The 16,870-nt window shown below is 39.7% G+C and overlaps 1 protein-coding gene across 1 annotated transcript in view; it reads right to left on the reverse strand.

Moving 5' to 3' along the window:
* APBB1IP (amyloid beta precursor protein binding family B member 1 interacting protein) overlaps positions 1-16,870 on the reverse strand; it is a 64,773-nt gene that overhangs the window by 13,356 nt on the left and 34,547 nt on the right. The window contains exons 8-10 of the mRNA XM_027695661.1: positions 14,107-14,181; positions 12,815-12,958; positions 9,342-9,452 (exon numbers count right to left, since the gene is read on the reverse strand). Coding sequence (XP_027551462.1) covers positions 9,342-9,452; positions 12,815-12,958; positions 14,107-14,181 — 330 coding nt within the window. The remainder of the gene's footprint in view (positions 1-9,341; positions 9,453-12,814; positions 12,959-14,106; positions 14,182-16,870) is intronic.

Here is a 16,870-nt window from a genome sequence, read left to right on the forward strand (position 1 = left end):
TTAGTAACGATTTCCACAGTCTGCCACACACTCTGTGAAGAACCACCTCCTTCTTCTCTAAATTGACTGCCACTAGCTTTGTGTAACGTTCTTGTTTTGGAAGAGACATGAAAGCCTGACCCCTACTCACACCTCTCCATGCCACCCCTGAGCCTAGAGATCTGAATCATATTCCCGGGAATTTGTTTCTTTTTTAGCCTACAGGCTTGTAGTCTTTTCAGTCACTCCTTCAATTTAAAGTAATTCCTTACCTTTGCTTATCCTTGTTGCTCCTGCTTGATATTTTTCCAAGTTTATTATACATCTTCTTTGACATGAGAGAACCAGAACTGCAGAGGTGAGCAGAAACCATGAACTTGTGCCATGGTAAGGCAACATTTACTGTTTTATCATCTGTGTCTTTCCTAATCATTCCTAATGCTTGATTTATATAGGACAACCACTAAGCACTGAACCTCAGCCTCACAATGGCCTTCCAGAATTCTTCAGTCTGCCCTTTCCTTGATGATCTGAATAACATGACATCAGCAGCAAACTTCCTTACCTCACTGCTTACCCTGACTATGACTATTTTGAGACTGTGGGGTTCTCACCATCCTGAGAAGTTGAGAAGGAACTGTCAGTGAACAAGGTGAGAGTGTCCCTTGCTCGACATCACGGGAGTAACTTACTAGCTACCCTCCAGCCTATGTTTTTACTGGCTATTGTCTCCACTAGGCAATCCATCTTAACTACTGATATTCACCAGTGGGGCCTACTCCAAATTGCCCCAATCAGTTCCTTGATTAAATTACTTCAATCGGTGACCATGATTAAGCACAGAGTCCCAATGTGCTGTCAGTGAGGGACCAAACTAGCAGGCTGCTGAACCCTCAGCTCTCAGAAGTCAGACACCTCAGAGCTGTTCAGACACTCTGTATCTTCTCTTTGCAAAAGCTGAGAACTGTACCCTCTCTCACCTTCCAAGAAGCAGCAGAGGCACTGGCTCTTTTTACATATAACTTCATGAATGACACCTAAAGCTTAACTCTGTACTGGACCCATAGCCCATTGAGGGTCAGCTGGAAATATCCCCATCACCTTTCCTGGGCTTCAGATTGCATCTAAGGAGGACTGTTCCATACTGCCAGTGCAGATGCCGCCTACAGCAGTTGTCTGCAAGGCCAGACCACTGAATCAAACACCAACAGCACCAAGTTTAGTACTGAAGGTTTATATCTATAGAAGATTATTATTAAGTGGCCCAGATGGAGGCATTTGGCTTCCTATGGTGTTTAGATTCGTGAAGCACGCTACTTTGTTATGCTACAAAGTAGCATAACAAAATTATGCTACTAATGTTTCAGTCAAGAATTGTCACACCCCACCCCAGCAGCTTGCTCTCTTGGAAGAACTGTACCATAATGAAATTGCTTCAGCAGTACAAATGGCAGAAGTCTCTGCTGTCGATACTGACCTTTACAAGCCTGACTTGCCACTAAAAACTTCGGGCAAAATCTATTAGATAGTGCATAAAAATAGTGACTCATGGTAGGCAATTCAAAGAAGAATCTAGGCAGCTGGAAGTCCCTGGAAATGCTGACTTGGTATGAAAATCCCTAAATCCCTATGATTCTTTGTGGACCAATTTTCTCCTTTCACAGCTCCTGTGTCTCAGAAGAGTGCTTAGTACAGCACACAGATGTAAGGAGCTGTAGTGACTATGCAAGCCTGGTTTTGCTAAACTAGATTCAGAGGTCATAGCAATATCACTCATGACAGCCACGTGAGAAATACTGTACTTTAAGGCAAAATGGCACTAACCTCAATTAATATTATGCATCTCACACATAGACACAGATAATTTATTTTTTTATAGGGTGCAAACCGTGTCCTGAGAGGATCATTAAAATCATCTGACAGCAAAGTGAAAACATCTTCTCTGGAAAGGTTTAGCACCTTTGCCTCTGAAACATGCAGCATCAAAATGAAATACAAAAGACAACTGCTTAAAAAGCAACCACTCTAGAACACATAGTTTGAATGAAAAGTGGGAATACGCAAGTAGAAGGAGACTTCAGAATTTTTCTCCCATTAAAAAAAAGGTAACAGCACTTTGAAATAATACAGACTTACAGTGAACTTTTTTCTGTCGATGCCAAAACTCCTAATAATGATGAATTAATCATATCATTGAGCCGGATTTTGAAAGTATTAGGGTCTGAGCACCTCAAAAGGACGTGCCATGTTTCACCCAGAAAAGCACTGAAGAGGTTTGGAACAGAATCTAGTGTTCTCTTATGACCCACTGTCTATAAGCATCAACTGTCCAGAGATAAAGAAAGAAGAAGCACTTGAATATAAAGAGGTTATTTTCTGATGAGATTTAAAAAAATATTTGTCCACAGATTACATTTTCATATATAAAATAAATTCTTTGCCTAAGGAAAAAAAGATAGAACACATTGAAAACCTGAAGAAATGGGAACTGAATGATGTGGTTTCTGTGGTCTCTGCCAAAACAAATGACTAAAGGCCATGTGTGCATGAAATTGGAGATTATCCCAATAAAATGTTCTCTTTGCCTTCTCCCAACACTGAAGATGAAAAGTAAACTGAAGTTATTCAGGCATCTCATTGGATTCCTTGCCCCAAAATACATGGATCATTGCTCAGTCTCTGAGGCAGAAACAATAGCCAGAAGCATAAAGAGTGACTAACTTTGGATCAAAAGCTTTGGTTTTCAGCTGAATTTTCACAAAATGGTCAATATTTTTGGATACCTTAACTGTTACTGATAAACTTGTGCTGTGTTGAACTAGCTTCCCAGAAAGTCAAGGTTCCCATGACTGCAAGTAGAATTAATACTCAACACCTTTCAAAAATCACACTGAAGTGGTTCAAATTTGCAACCTACTATTAAAAACGGTCAAATTCTGATGCCATGCACTCCTTGCATGAAGATGATCAGGCTTAAATGCTCTTTTGAAGATATGTGTGAACTCTACAGATAAAACAGTGACTCTCCTATTATAAGGAAATTATTCTTTTGACCTACATTTCTCTAATGACCGAGGCAAATTTTTTAGATCATTAAAAATATATGTAATAGCCATTGTAACCAAAGAGGTCTGCTTTATGCAGGAAATAATATTTTCCGAAGCTATTATATTCCACTCCTCACTGTTCATTCTCTGTCCTTATTCTCCCCATTGTTTATACATTAATCTTGCAAAACTGTGTACGTATTATGACTGTAATCCCATATATCTGAAAGTGTTTTGCAATAAAAAGTATTTCTGCTTTTGCTTTCTCAGTTTATCTAGCAATGAATTTTACTCTGAAACACTTAACCTGAAGCATTCCTAACACAATTTCCAAATCTTTCACATAAAGAAATAAAAAATCTCCTGTTTTCTATCCTTGTTTCCTGCACTAGCCCTTTGTTCTACACAGTTGTTCTTCATAGTGTTTTCTATCTCAAACACTGCTAATTTTCACCTTCTACCTTCTTAACTGTCATTGTGTGGAATGCATTATGTACAGGACTCAGTCTGCGATGGAGCACACACCAGGTGTGAGGGAAGAGGGAATCAGAAGCTAAGCAGCTAAATACCAAATTATCTGCTAGAATGATGCTGCTGTTACAAACAGAAGCTATTCTTCTTGAAAATTTAATCCCAAATTTCTTTGGATCATTAGAAATTCTTTTAAAAAATTGGTTTCCAAATGATGCCAGGAATACTTAACTGTTTTGACTGCACAGGAAAATGTACCCAGCTGTGGAAATAGAGGATGATTTGCCTTTGTCTCAGTTTATCCCCAGGAAACCAATTTTTTTCATCCTAGATTAATTCAGCATTATGCACCATTACCTCCAGATTACTCAAGCATAACCAGCACCAATAAACTATAATTAAATCCTCTCTTTGTCACAGGCACATCAGACTGACTAAACCGGCAAATTTGCATATAGATTACCTTGCTATTTGTCTGCTTTGAAAGATTTTTCAACACGGTGTGACAAAATCAGCTCCTGGACTAGTATGTGCGCAGATGCACACACAGAGACATTCAATGCACAAAATAAACATTATGTTCACAATTTCTGCTCCGTGCAATAGATGCTGTTGCTAGCACGATGAACAGATTCCTTCCTTCCTGGTGGAATCTCTTGGTTCTGAGGACTTTCAGCTTCAGAATATGAAACGAATTACAAAAGGTCTAATTCATTCCCACAGCATTTCCCATGTAACATAGTACATGATGAATGAGAAGATCCTCAGGGACCTATGTATATTGCATTTGTAAATGCAAAGGTAACTGAGGCACCAAACCACTCCTACTTGCTGTGTGAGGTGTGTGAAATTGTTTTTCCTGTGAAGGAGAGAGAATTCTGTTCCCTCACTGTTCCCCTCCCAGGAGTGACCAGCATTCTCCACAGGGTGGCAGGGAGAGCTGTGCTGTGACACTTTCCTGCCTACTGTGCTGGGAACAGAGGGACAGATCTGACCTTGACAGATGCAGGTTTGAGTGAGGGTCTTCTTTCACACTTAGCTGCCCTTTCCTTTCTTATTTTCTGCGTATGGAGATCTCTATTCAGAAAAGACTGGCTTTATCCGATGTCAAAGTAAAGGGTGTGATCTTGAAATTTATGTAAGCATTACATTTAGGCCGAGTAGAAAATAGGAAGAATCTGCATGTTTAGAGAAGCAGATGTCTCAGAAGTATTTCTTTTATTCAGAGGCTCTATTTTTAATATGCTGAGGGTTCTTTGTGTTGTGTTTTAAATGTGGGACTTCCCTTGAGGGAGGAAGGCCTGTTTAGCAGTGGTATAGAACATTTAAGAAGGTTAGAGCTCAGTGCAGACCAGGGAGCCACTGGGAAATAAAACAGTTCTTCAAGTTTTATAGTTGCCCCAAAGCCTAAGAATTCCTGAAAGCCAGCTCCACTGGAGCATCTGTGCCAGGGTGCACTCTCATCCTCAGGACCCAGCCATATCAGTTCTGGGCTGCTGCCAGGGACAGCTACAGGTGACCCCGCTCTCAGTCACCAACTACCAGCTGTGCCCTTCGCGGTTGGTCCCAGCTGGGCTTTCTGCTGCCTGAGAGTAGCTGATATGAGGAAGTAGCTGCTTTGTTCCGTTACTGCAGTTGTGTCCTGAATCATCCTGATAGGAAACTCCTCAATAAGCTCAGCAAAGTGCTCTCTCTTTTGCTAGTAAACACTGTGACGTGCTTTTTAATTGTTTCTGGCACAGCACCCTTTTGCCCATTATCTCCTCAGTGTCTTGATGGTTAACAAAGAAGAAAAAAACACCCCATTTTTGTTGTAAACTGTAGTAGATACAGTGGGGTGCTGACATAATGGGAAGAAATTATAGGAAAGGAGCATTCACAACACATTATGCTTCTCTAGCTGTAAGAGGAACATTCTACAGGGTGGATCTGCAGACAAGAATATTTATATTTGAGATAGTTTAGGTGCAGTTTCAATATCACAGGCTGCAAAACCCACCCCAGCTTCAGGCTAAGCATCAAAGCAACCTGCCCATGATGTGCATGATCTTGCTGTTGCTACACTAATACCAGTACTCAAGCCAGGATCAGCTAAGTAACCCAGGTATGATCACTGAATGGCAAGATTAAAGAAGAAACAGGACAGGGGGAGCTATTGCTCCTGGGGATTTGATGCATGTTAGATGGGACAGGCATTAGGACTAAAGGCTCACTGTCTCTGCAAGCTCCACACCTGACTGGAGCCTAGGAGAAAGAACTGGAGAAAAACCCACGTCCCATTTAGAGAGAGCCAGGGTGGAGCAACATTCAAAGAAAATTCAAATGTTCGTAGTCATGAAGACTTTGAGGCAACACCCATATTGTTCACGTCTGTGTCAGACAACCTGAGAAATTGCATTGTTCTAGCTAAAACCAAGTCACCAGTGTTGAGATTAACATTAGTTATAGTGTTCCTCTTTCTTTTAAGTTCTTGGCAATGCCTGGCACATAGACACAAAAATGCATTCTCATTCTGCTCATTCTTGTAATATTTCTTGAGTGCTCTTCCCTCCTTAGAGATACACCATAAAGATATAAAGATGACCAAGGCTGGGGGGTGGCAAAAGGAAATGGTTTATCTTTTCTCCCTGCTAATATGAGACAAGACCTTCAAAGGCAGGAACAAATGTTACTGGTTTTAGCCTAGTTATTTGTTTAGAAGGCTCATCATACAAATGGGAACTGGAGGAAAAGCAAGGATGTTTCCTTCAAGCATGAGGCCATATTTAACTGCAAGCCAGCCCACTCACTGGCCATTTGCTGCCATTTCAATGAACAAAGGGCATTTCCCTGTTCTTGAAGTAAGGATGCCAATTAGCTTAACCAGTCAGAAATAAATACAGTATTTTTTTCAACTCAATCCTCAAGGCTGGGAAATTATGCCTGGTTCTGAATTCAGCAGGATATTCTGCATAGCACAGAAGCAAGGTACTGCTGAAGCTGCTACACCCTTGCATTTCTCCAGCACCATAAAATATAATCTGGTCTCTTGCCTGTGAGCTGGGCAGTTTCTTTTGTTACATTTGAGACAGCAGAGCAAGTAACTTTGCTGATGACTGCTCACAACTTTGACACAGCAGTTCCTAAGAGGGTCCTCATAAAGCAACAATTCTTTAAAAAAATGCAGTGGTATGCTATTGTTCAAAAACATTCCAAGTGGCATTACAGCTTGCTGGAGCTAATAAGGGCTGCAGACTAAAATTTTTCCCCAAATGTGAAAATTTCCTTTGATTTACAGCCACCTCAGCGAACAGCTAGCATGGGCTATGGCTGCTACTCTCTCAGTTACTTTCCCCCATTTGTTGTAAGACAGATAATCTTATCCTGCAGCCAACATAAACAACTAACCAGAAGAGAACCTCCACAAATCCCACTGTCCCGAGGGACACACAGGGGAATGGAAGAGCTGTGAAGACACAGCAGAGCCGTGGCTGTGGAGAAATTTCCAAATGGCTTGGACTAAACTGGGCATCCAAATTCCTACAAAATTTCTAGGTTACCAGTATAATAAAGACAAATGTCTACCTGTTAAATCCATTACCTGTTGCTCACTGCACCTGTCTGCAAAAGTGCTATCATTTCATCTTGAGGACTTCATTCTCAAAATATGGCAGGATGAGAAATCATCAAGGACGATGGTTTGTTTTCCTTTGACACGTCAGGACAAGTTTCTCCCAACAAGAGAGATATTTTCTTCTGGGAGACTTCCATATAAAAACAGACAGGAACAAAATGTGACTAAGTGTGACAGATGGCTCTATGTTACTGTCCATACACTTTTGTGTCACCAAGCATCCAATCAGAGAGATCGACATTTCACTTTGCTCTTTCCCTCAGCCCACAGATCTCAAGATGTATGACATCCTCAGCTCCAGCCTCCAAAAGTAAGAGAACAATATGACAGAACTCACTGCAGCAGCATGCCTTCAAAAAGGTATGTGTAGAATTCAAATTAATATACAGAAATTATAATAAATATTAAACTCTCCATTGTACCACCCTCAGAAAGCCACCCTAAGTGAGAGACTTCCACTTCTGAAATAACAGAAGATTTGAAGATATCAGTACTTGCCCATACTTCCTGACCAACTCCAACCACTGCAGGAGACAACCATTAAAAGCAGCCAAGATTGAAACTGAGTCCGTAAGGAATCTTCCAAATGATGATTTGTAGGAATTAAAATGAAGAACAATCACCGTAAAATAATCTACTCAACACTAAGTCGTGTTGCTCAGAAATAATGATCTGATCAATATGATGTTTACTGCAAACACATTTTAGAAGCATCAGAGCAAACAGTCTTGCTAAGTAGGTTTCATACATTTATAAGCCTTCCCTAGTGAGCTTTTAATCTTGTTCTTCTCATTTCACATTAAGGGTACAGCACTAACATCACACATGAAATAAAGGAAGTATTTTAGTTGAGTTGTGCCTTATTGCTAGTGAAAATAACATACCTCTTTTCACAAAAGATGGCAGTAATTATTGTGAACAGTTAAACACATTGCTACATGCATTCAAAAATCATGCTTTTATTCTCATCTGAACAGAATGTGAATAACTGTCATTAAATTAGTCAGATACTTCCTTGACCAGTCATCTGTTTAGAAAATCAATTTCCCCTTATTTTTTACATCAGCTCCCTTTTTCCTTTTTTTCATCAGAGGTTGTATTTTTCAGAAGAAATACTTACCTGTTAACTTCAGAAGGCTCACCCCTATTTTACAAGAAAGGATAAAATGCTTCTTGCACAGCATTTTGTGGAGGACTATAGTATTAAAATTGCTCATCTGTGTTAATTAGATACAGCTGTTTCAGAAAATATTTATGTATCTATAAACCACTTCTGCTCGGCCATATGTAAATTAGGCTAGCAGACATTTTGGAATGGAATAAAAAAAGTGCTGTAAGTATGCACCTACAGCCAGAAATGTGGTATTATAAGTGACCTCTGATGTGAATGTTTCCTTTACTTTTTTTTTTCTGAGATGGCAAGATACTGTGTTTTCTAATACTTTGTTTGCACTGCAGGTCTTTAAAAATAAAAGCAGCAACAAATCTTCTGCCTTGTACACAGTAATCCCACTGTATTCTAAAATCTGTATTAATGACAGATAGCAAGCAAGGCCCAATTACTGCAACCTCAAAGCTTCATTTCTATCTGATTTAATTGAAAAGCATGGGCTTCTTTTCCTTTTCTGAGAGGAATGCAGAATTCCTAGCCTACTTGCAGCGCTACTACCTGGAAAGGCAGCAATGAAATACTTATTCAATAGCAAGCATTGATTTTCATGAGTAGATGAACAATGTATTTTGCCCTCCTGCCACAAATAGTTGTGCAATAAAATATGACAAACGAGAGGTCTATTCCCGCAAGATTTTGTGTCTCAGTTCAACAAACCCTCAACAGGTATGACTATGCTGCAAAAAAAGTAGACATACTTTTTAGTATCTAATCCATGGTGCTCATAACATCAACATCAGGGACTGCCAGTCTCATCATACATCTGCCCTGTGTGCCATTTGTCCAAATGTGTCCAGTCACCTGAACAGTCAGCATATTCGCTCCTGTTTTGAAGACAACTTTATAGATGCAGTGTAGACACATATCATAAGACTATCAGTAATAAAATTAAGGTTCTAAATGTATGTTGCTGATCAATAATGAAGCAAAGAAGAAATTACACATGATGTTGCAGGAGCTATTTTATCTCATCAGAGTCCCTGGAGCTTCAAATTTAAACATGTTTACATATAAAAGAAAATGTGTGACATTTGCAGAACTTATTTTTCTTGTACATTACCTTTAAGACAAAGCAGTGATCTGTAGGTGCCTTGTATTTCACTTTGTGCTGATAACCGTAATACACATTCACATTCTCAAACTGAAGGAAGCATGCCAGATCCCGTGATGTCTACAAATGAAAAGCAAGCACATCACTGTTAGAACAAATTGAATTTTGATGTGAAACTCATTAATAGGACCTTTTTAAAGTGCATGAATGCCAATGTGTATTATTCCTGTAACTGTCATGAAGCTGACAGAAAAAAAAAAGATTAATTTTAAGTGTGTGCATTCTTAAACTAACAAGTGGAAAAGGGTAAGTACATATTACAAATAATATATAACACAGTGCAACAGTTCGCTCTTGTTCTGGTTTTGCTGTGCTTCATTACTTTGTGTGGAGATTTTTTCTTAAGGATAATAAGACCAAAGAGAATACCATAGTAAGAAACCACACCGTTACAATTCTGAGTGGAGAAAGAAGGTTTGGGGTTCTAAATTCCTTCAAGAGCTTGTTTTTCTTTTGTATACGTAACGCACAAACTCTCATCAGGACATACCCACACATTTCATCTGTTTTGCTTTGAGTTTTCTTGAATTTCCTGGCATCATTCCTTTTCCGTTTATCATAGTATTGTTCACAACATATTGCTAAAATAACAAGGTTTCTTCTCCTGGCACATTTCTCAGTGAAGAATTTTGCATACAAAGCATAACTTTAGCAGTCCTTTGGAAATGCAAAAATAGCCATGTCACATGGTCAGTGTTGGCTAAATCAGGAAATTGTGTGGAGGGGGAAGAAAACAACAAACCACAAACCCCCTCTACCCCTAAGAATGAGGTTGTATTTCTGCATAATTGGTTCTTCTATGCTGTTCTCATTGATACTTTCATTACAATACACCCTTGAGTTGGCTTTATCTACAAAATGAGTTTGCAACTAAGATTTGTGGGGAGAGGAAACACTCCACACTGTATGTAGACAGGCCTTCTCCCTCTCCCCCTTCCTCTGCTGCAGCTGATGCCAGAAATTTTATCAGTGACTGTATGGACCTAGGTTCCAGAATGTGCTCAAATCCATTCAGTATATAATGAGTTGCTCCTTTCCCTTAGGTACCAGACAGTGGTGATTAGGACCAATATGAACGTAGTTGATATTTTCTTAAAGTAAGAAACATATTTTTATGCAAGGGACTAAGGCACCTATTGCCAGTATTTGTGCAATGTTAACGTGACAAAGCAACTTTTAAACTGTATCTGCTATTCTGATGCTGTTGTTTTGTGACCCTGTCAATTAACAGCCCATTGTGGAACAGGACATAAGTAGAGCAATGCTGAAGAAAGAAATTAAGACAGCAGTGTTGACTGGTGCTGGTTTGTTAACAAAAAACCCAAAACAACAAAAAGCACCACAGGAATACATGTAAAATTACCCGAACGTGTCCCTGTATTTTCACGTTCAGCATGTATTTTACAGCCAACACAAAATGCCAAAAGTATGCCAGACTTGTTTCTCTCTTGTAACAAGTGATAACATGAATATACAATGAATTTAAAACAGCTGCAGCAGCTGAAGGTACTATTGTATGCCAATTCTTTGTTTCTGTACCTCAAAGAAAGATCACTCTACCCACAACTGAATGATGTGCAAGGTGCATGTACACTCTTCATGCCATCCTGACGTGAGATGAACTCTTACAATTTAAGGCCTTCAACTGAAGAGCTCTACTGAATTCTGCTGTAGTGCTTAAAGATGTTTAACACCCTCAACTGCACTCCGCTCATCTACCACAGATTACTGTCTCCACAACAGATGTGTACCTCAGCCTCAGCTGTTCCAATACAGAGTGCAGTAACTAGGATAACACAGATTTGAGCTCAGATTTGACTTTCTCTGGAATGGCTAAGACATGGATATACGCATCCTTTTCCTGTAGCCTGCTACAGACGCAGGAGCAAACAGTTGACTGGTACTATTTGAAAGAGCTGTGACTATCTACCAAAGAACTAGATTCAAGGTGCCCAGTCCTGTGAGTGGTTGAGTTGGTAATATAGTGATTTTAAAGCACTCACACTGCTCCTAAAAATGGCTCAGTTATAGGCAGGGTGATACACAGGCTGTTACACAGGCTGTAACAACTAAAAGGCAATAAAGTGTTAAACAGAGTTACAAGGTGACTATGTGGACCCTATGTTTGCAGGCTATCACCTGAAAAAAAAAGGCATTTTCCTCATTTGCATTATGATGAAAAGTCACTAAAACGGGTATCACTCGATGATGAAAAAAGGCTGAGTAACTTTCACAACATGCTTGCCCTGCCTTGGCATTGTACTATTGGTCATCATTGGAGGCATGCTACAAGGAAATGTCCAAGATGGACTCTGCATTGGACTATTCTTACACTTTTTCCACCTTAAGTGCCTTCCAAATAGCATTCCAGATCCTAATCGATAGGATGTTGTGTATGCAGCATGATTTGAGGAGCGAAAGCTGTTATCTCAGGGTCAGATAAAGTCAAAGTAAATAGCTGTGAAAGCAGCAAGGTAACCTATGTTTCACTGCGATTTAGTTATAAACACAGGTCACTGGAGCAGCAGAACAGCATTCCTTTAAAAGATATAATTTTTTCCTTTGTAATTTAGTCAGGAAATAGCAGAACAGTTAAGTTTTAAAGCACAAATCCTAACAGTAAAGTTTCACCAGCAGCACCAGAATTTCCAAATATGAAGCACTAGCAGAGCTGTAAGTGGTAATAGAAGTGGTTTTCAGAATACAAAAAAAATATAAAATACCATCAGTCCCAGAATCCACCATTCTATCTCATCACTGTGGAAATGAAAAGCCAGCCACCCTTAAGTGCAACACGTCCAGGACCCTTTGCTTCTTTAGTACTGGCAATTCAGACTCTAAATATTTTGCAATACTAAATGTCAGCGCATTTGATTCAGACAGGTAGATGCTTCTATCTCACTTCTTTCTACACAGAGGGCAGTCTTAAAAAGCCTTAAAAGGCACAACACATTCTCTAGGTACAGATCACAGTAGGAGAAAAAGTATAGCATTTCTGCATGCTGGTTACTGGTCCAGAAAATATCAAACTAAAATTCTACCTTTTCTGTGATAAGAAATAAGTTTACTTGACAACTTTTTAAAATACTCTTTCGCAGGGAACCCATATGACAGTGAAGCATTTTGGCAACATAACACCAGCTGACAGGAGCTTTGCTGTTTTCTTTCCCCTACTGACTTCCCCAGCAGTGCTGTTCCCTTAATGCTTTTATCTATCTCTAGAAATCAAAAGGAGAGAAACATGACAGGATTCAGTGACTACATTCTAGTATTTGCACAAGTGGTGTAGTCAAAGATGAAGCATAAAAACCCCAACCCTCTCAGATGCACCAAACAGTGCTCTTAGAATGTCACCTTGGGAGTTTTACACTTTCACCTCCATGAATTGTTTTACTGCTAAGAGGATTATTTGGCTTCCTGACCTTGGTTTTTCCTTTGGGTACATAATAAATTCCAGAAGCTCGTAGAAGAAAATAACGCCTCTTCCAGGACTTTTTTCCATCTTCTTTTAAATAAAGGGCCCCTTCAAGCTCTGGCACAATGACAGACGTCCCACAGAAGCTTTCCTGTGCAACAAGAACAACAATGCACAAAATAAATCAATTTAAGCACAACCCTATTAATAAACAGCAGAAAAATGCTTCCTTGAAAAAATAAAGATATTTCCTGTGACAATGAACATATGAACATGGGGAATGCAGGAGATGAACACCTTAGACAGGCAAAGGAAACTTTTCCAAGATAATGTGGTAACTCCACCATCCAAGTTGGGTGCTCACACTGAAAAAGAAGGTTTTCAAAACCTCCATTCCCTAACAAGTCAAGGAAAAACCTACAAGAAGTTTTAACTAGACATAGATATGCTCAGTGAAGGCAATAGAACAAAATGGTTGGTCCTGTTGCTGCGTTTTTTTCTCTACTGCTGTATTTATAGGTTCTGTAGAGAAATACTTCTGCAGAGAGATTCTTTAGAGACTCCTCAGAGCTCTAAAAACAGCCAAAGAAAAATTCCCTCTCAGTCTCTGCTTCCACTTTTAAATACATGCTAGCATTTACAACACTGTTTAAATGAATACACTGTTTGCTTGAAGGACCTATTGGTAATTACTATTATAAAAATATATAAAAATTACTATTGGGTAATTTTTAATGCCAGCACACTTATCACTTAAAGCTGGCATTTAGAATTCACCAGGACTTTTTCTGGGTGACATCTGGTGCCTTCATGAGATCCTCAGTCACTTGAGAAAAAGCATTTCCTTACTGAACTTTTACTAAACTCAAAATGCTTGCTTAGAGAACTGTGACAATACTTTCTTTCAGACAGCTCTGGGTTTTTCTCAGGCATGCAACTGAAGCAAACTTAAGCCGGAAAGGCAAGAGGTTAAAGAGACTTTCTGGAAAAGTGGAAAGGTTCTTTTTCTGTTGTAGTACAGCTAATAATTAGAGAAGGACATCTACTTCTAACCCAAAAGATAATTGCTTGCTACTGGTCAACCTTAATAACCATAAAAGGTCCCAAGGGCTGGCCTAAGGGTGCACAATCTGCATTTTCAATGAGGGGCAGCAGATGCAGAAGAAAATTTACCTATTAAACCTGAGATACAAAGATGCCAATGATCATAGAACTCTCTTGTTACACACTTGCTCACAAAGAACTAAATGCTGTCATTGCAGAGCAGATGGAGATGGTGGCAGAATTTTGGTGACTTACCTCCAGTAAAGCCTCTTTGTTTTTATCATTCATTTCTTTGCTTTCATTCTTCCCTTTGTTTGCCAGGTAGAAATTCTGATGAAGACACAAAATAAATGGATGTTGATTATAAAGTCAGCAATATAAGTAACTAAATTACAACAAACCCACTCAGTAGTTACTGAGTCGCTGAGTCAGCAGGTGAAAGAGGCAGATGCTCACAGACCCTTCTTACAGAAAAATTTAATCACACCTGCCTGCTCATAAGTTTTAATTCTTTATTTTGAATATAATTTGAAAGTAATCCAAAATTACTTTTACCCATTTATATACAGCCTCCCAAAAATAAAAATAGTGGCTTATGTTTTTGCCTGTTTTTCTGGATCAATGGGTTTGGTTTTAGCATTCCAATTTTCACTGCTTCCTTTATTATCACAGGTGGTAGAGAACCTAACATTTGATTGCATGCTGATACACAATGAATGCAAGGCAGTATCGAAAAGCTAGAAAGCCTTTTCTAACAACCCAGTCTTGCAGTCTGGATATAACTCAGCTCTTAATTTTTATTAAAAGTGTTTATATGCTAAAACCTTTATCCAAAGTTATTACTTTCTGCTTTTAAACTCCTGCTCATATTCTGCAAATTATTTTTATGCAGTGAAGAAAGTATTAAAAAATCTAGAAGAAATTCGAAGAAATTATCACCATGATATCTTGGCACATGTACTCCAGCCTACTGAAAGAAAAAGGCTGTGAAGCTTCAGCTACCCTCAGAGGACGCGGTGCCTATCCCCCTGCAAACAGGGAAGCACAGCACCTCATGCATATACTTACCAGTAAAATAAGTTCACCCACTGTTAAACAGCAACAATTCTACATCCATCTTGGTTGTACAGATGGACAAAAGGACAGCACTTGGACATACTTGCAAATTCTGGCAGTGGGAAGGTAGCTCAGGAGCATGCTAGGACTTGTGTGCTGGAGCACATGCAGTGGCTTTGCTCAACAGCAGGCAGGGCCACACAAGCAGAGCCTGGCTGGCTGCAGATTGTAAGGCAGCTGCAAGTGAAGGAACCAGGTAGATCAAGGATGCCATGCATCAAGTAGCGTCTGGATCCATGGGCTTGAGGCCAGAATGATAACACTCAAAATTCTCATGTTCTGTAATTTTTCAGTTTGTCTGACTTTTCATCTCTCTCCATTTTTTCACGTCTCAAGACTATGAGAGGGGGACAATGTGTTTACATGCCTAGAACGCCACAACAACTAAACTGCAACATAAATGCAAACATTACCAAAATAAAAGTGAGAAGTGTGTAAATGAAGGAACGTGCAGTTGCCACCATATAAGAAAGAAACAAACAAGCAGCAAATCTGCCCTGCCAGCATACCATGTTTACAGCAACAAGGTCTATCTGATCTTCCACACAACCACATCATCTTTTTCAAGCAGTGCTGCGAACAGCTGTCTGCCAAAACACAAGCTTCATAGCAGATGGTTTTTGGAGAGGCACCAGGAGAGGAAGGGGAAGAGGTCTGGATCTCAAAAACAGTTCTTTAAAAACTGCTTTCTTAAAAGTTCACAGTAAGTCAGACAGGGGATACCAGAAACACAGCCACCTGCAATTTGGCATGCACTGATGCCATGTCTATGGTATGAGAAACTTGAACATTCAGTACAATAGACAGTTATCCTAGGAAATGCAGCTGGCTTCAGACTGCCCGGACGTATTTTTAGTCCACAGCCAAAGGTAACCAAATAGTAAGGACCACAGCTTTGTAACTACATCTGAAGACAGTATTCACAGTGGAAAAAATCCCAAGCCAGCTCAAAAAAAACACCACTTAAAAGTGTGTTCTCAGTATAACCTAGAGCGATGCCTGCCTATGCAGTCCAAAACCGTAGGCCTGACTGAGTGACAATGCTCCACTCATCCCTCTGGAAAAAAAGATACTGTTCTGAGCAGCTGCAGCCCAGTCCTCTGTGCACATGCAACAGGTCTTCTTGACAGGCAGCACTATCACAACCTTGCTGGCTTAATGTTGGCACACCCACTCTGGCACTGATGAAGGTATGAAGAGAAATCTCAGAGAGCACTGTTAGGCTGGGTTGGACCTCCAGACTTTGGGATGGATTTGAAAAGTAGATGGACATGCAAGCTGTAAGCCTTCTTCTATAGATCATTATAAAGGCATAGTACAAACCCTAAAATACACAATGAAGATTTATCAAGGTAAGTACACCTTATCACTGTCTGAACAAGGCTTGGCTCATCAGCTTTACTACTGATGGAAGAGCATTCATCTGGCTTAAGTCAGCCTTCCATGCACTGATAATAAGAAAACAAAGCTCCTCTGATTACAACTGATTAACATTCAGGCATCTGGCATTTATTTAGCAGAAGCACAGACCACCCTGTACTGACATAATCAATCGTAAAGAGAGAACGTTTGCAACAATATCCACGCTGGATCTCTAACGCCACAGCTTTTTCATTAGGGCAACAGGGCTCTGTCACCTAACCCAATGCTACACAGATGTACACTGTCATCTTTCACCTGTCAACACGCATTTCATTTGTTACTGATTAGCTCCTTTACGTCTTTGCCCTGAAATCTGGAAGTACATGGTACTTATTTGTCAGTGGCTAAAAACCTGGGGAGCAGACTGTACACTGTACTTGTTTTATCACTGTGTGGTCTCCTATTTTTGATGAGAAGCATTCATCCTAGAGGAGGTAAACCACATGTGTCCAGAAGAGGTAATTTCAAGTCCAGTAGTCAA

This window comes from Neopelma chrysocephalum, unplaced genomic scaffold, assembly GCF_003984885.1.
Source record: "Neopelma chrysocephalum unplaced genomic scaffold, ASM398488v2 Primary Assembly neopelma1_102, whole genome shotgun sequence".
Lineage (NCBI taxonomy): Eukaryota > Metazoa > Chordata > Aves > Passeriformes > Pipridae > Neopelma > Neopelma chrysocephalum.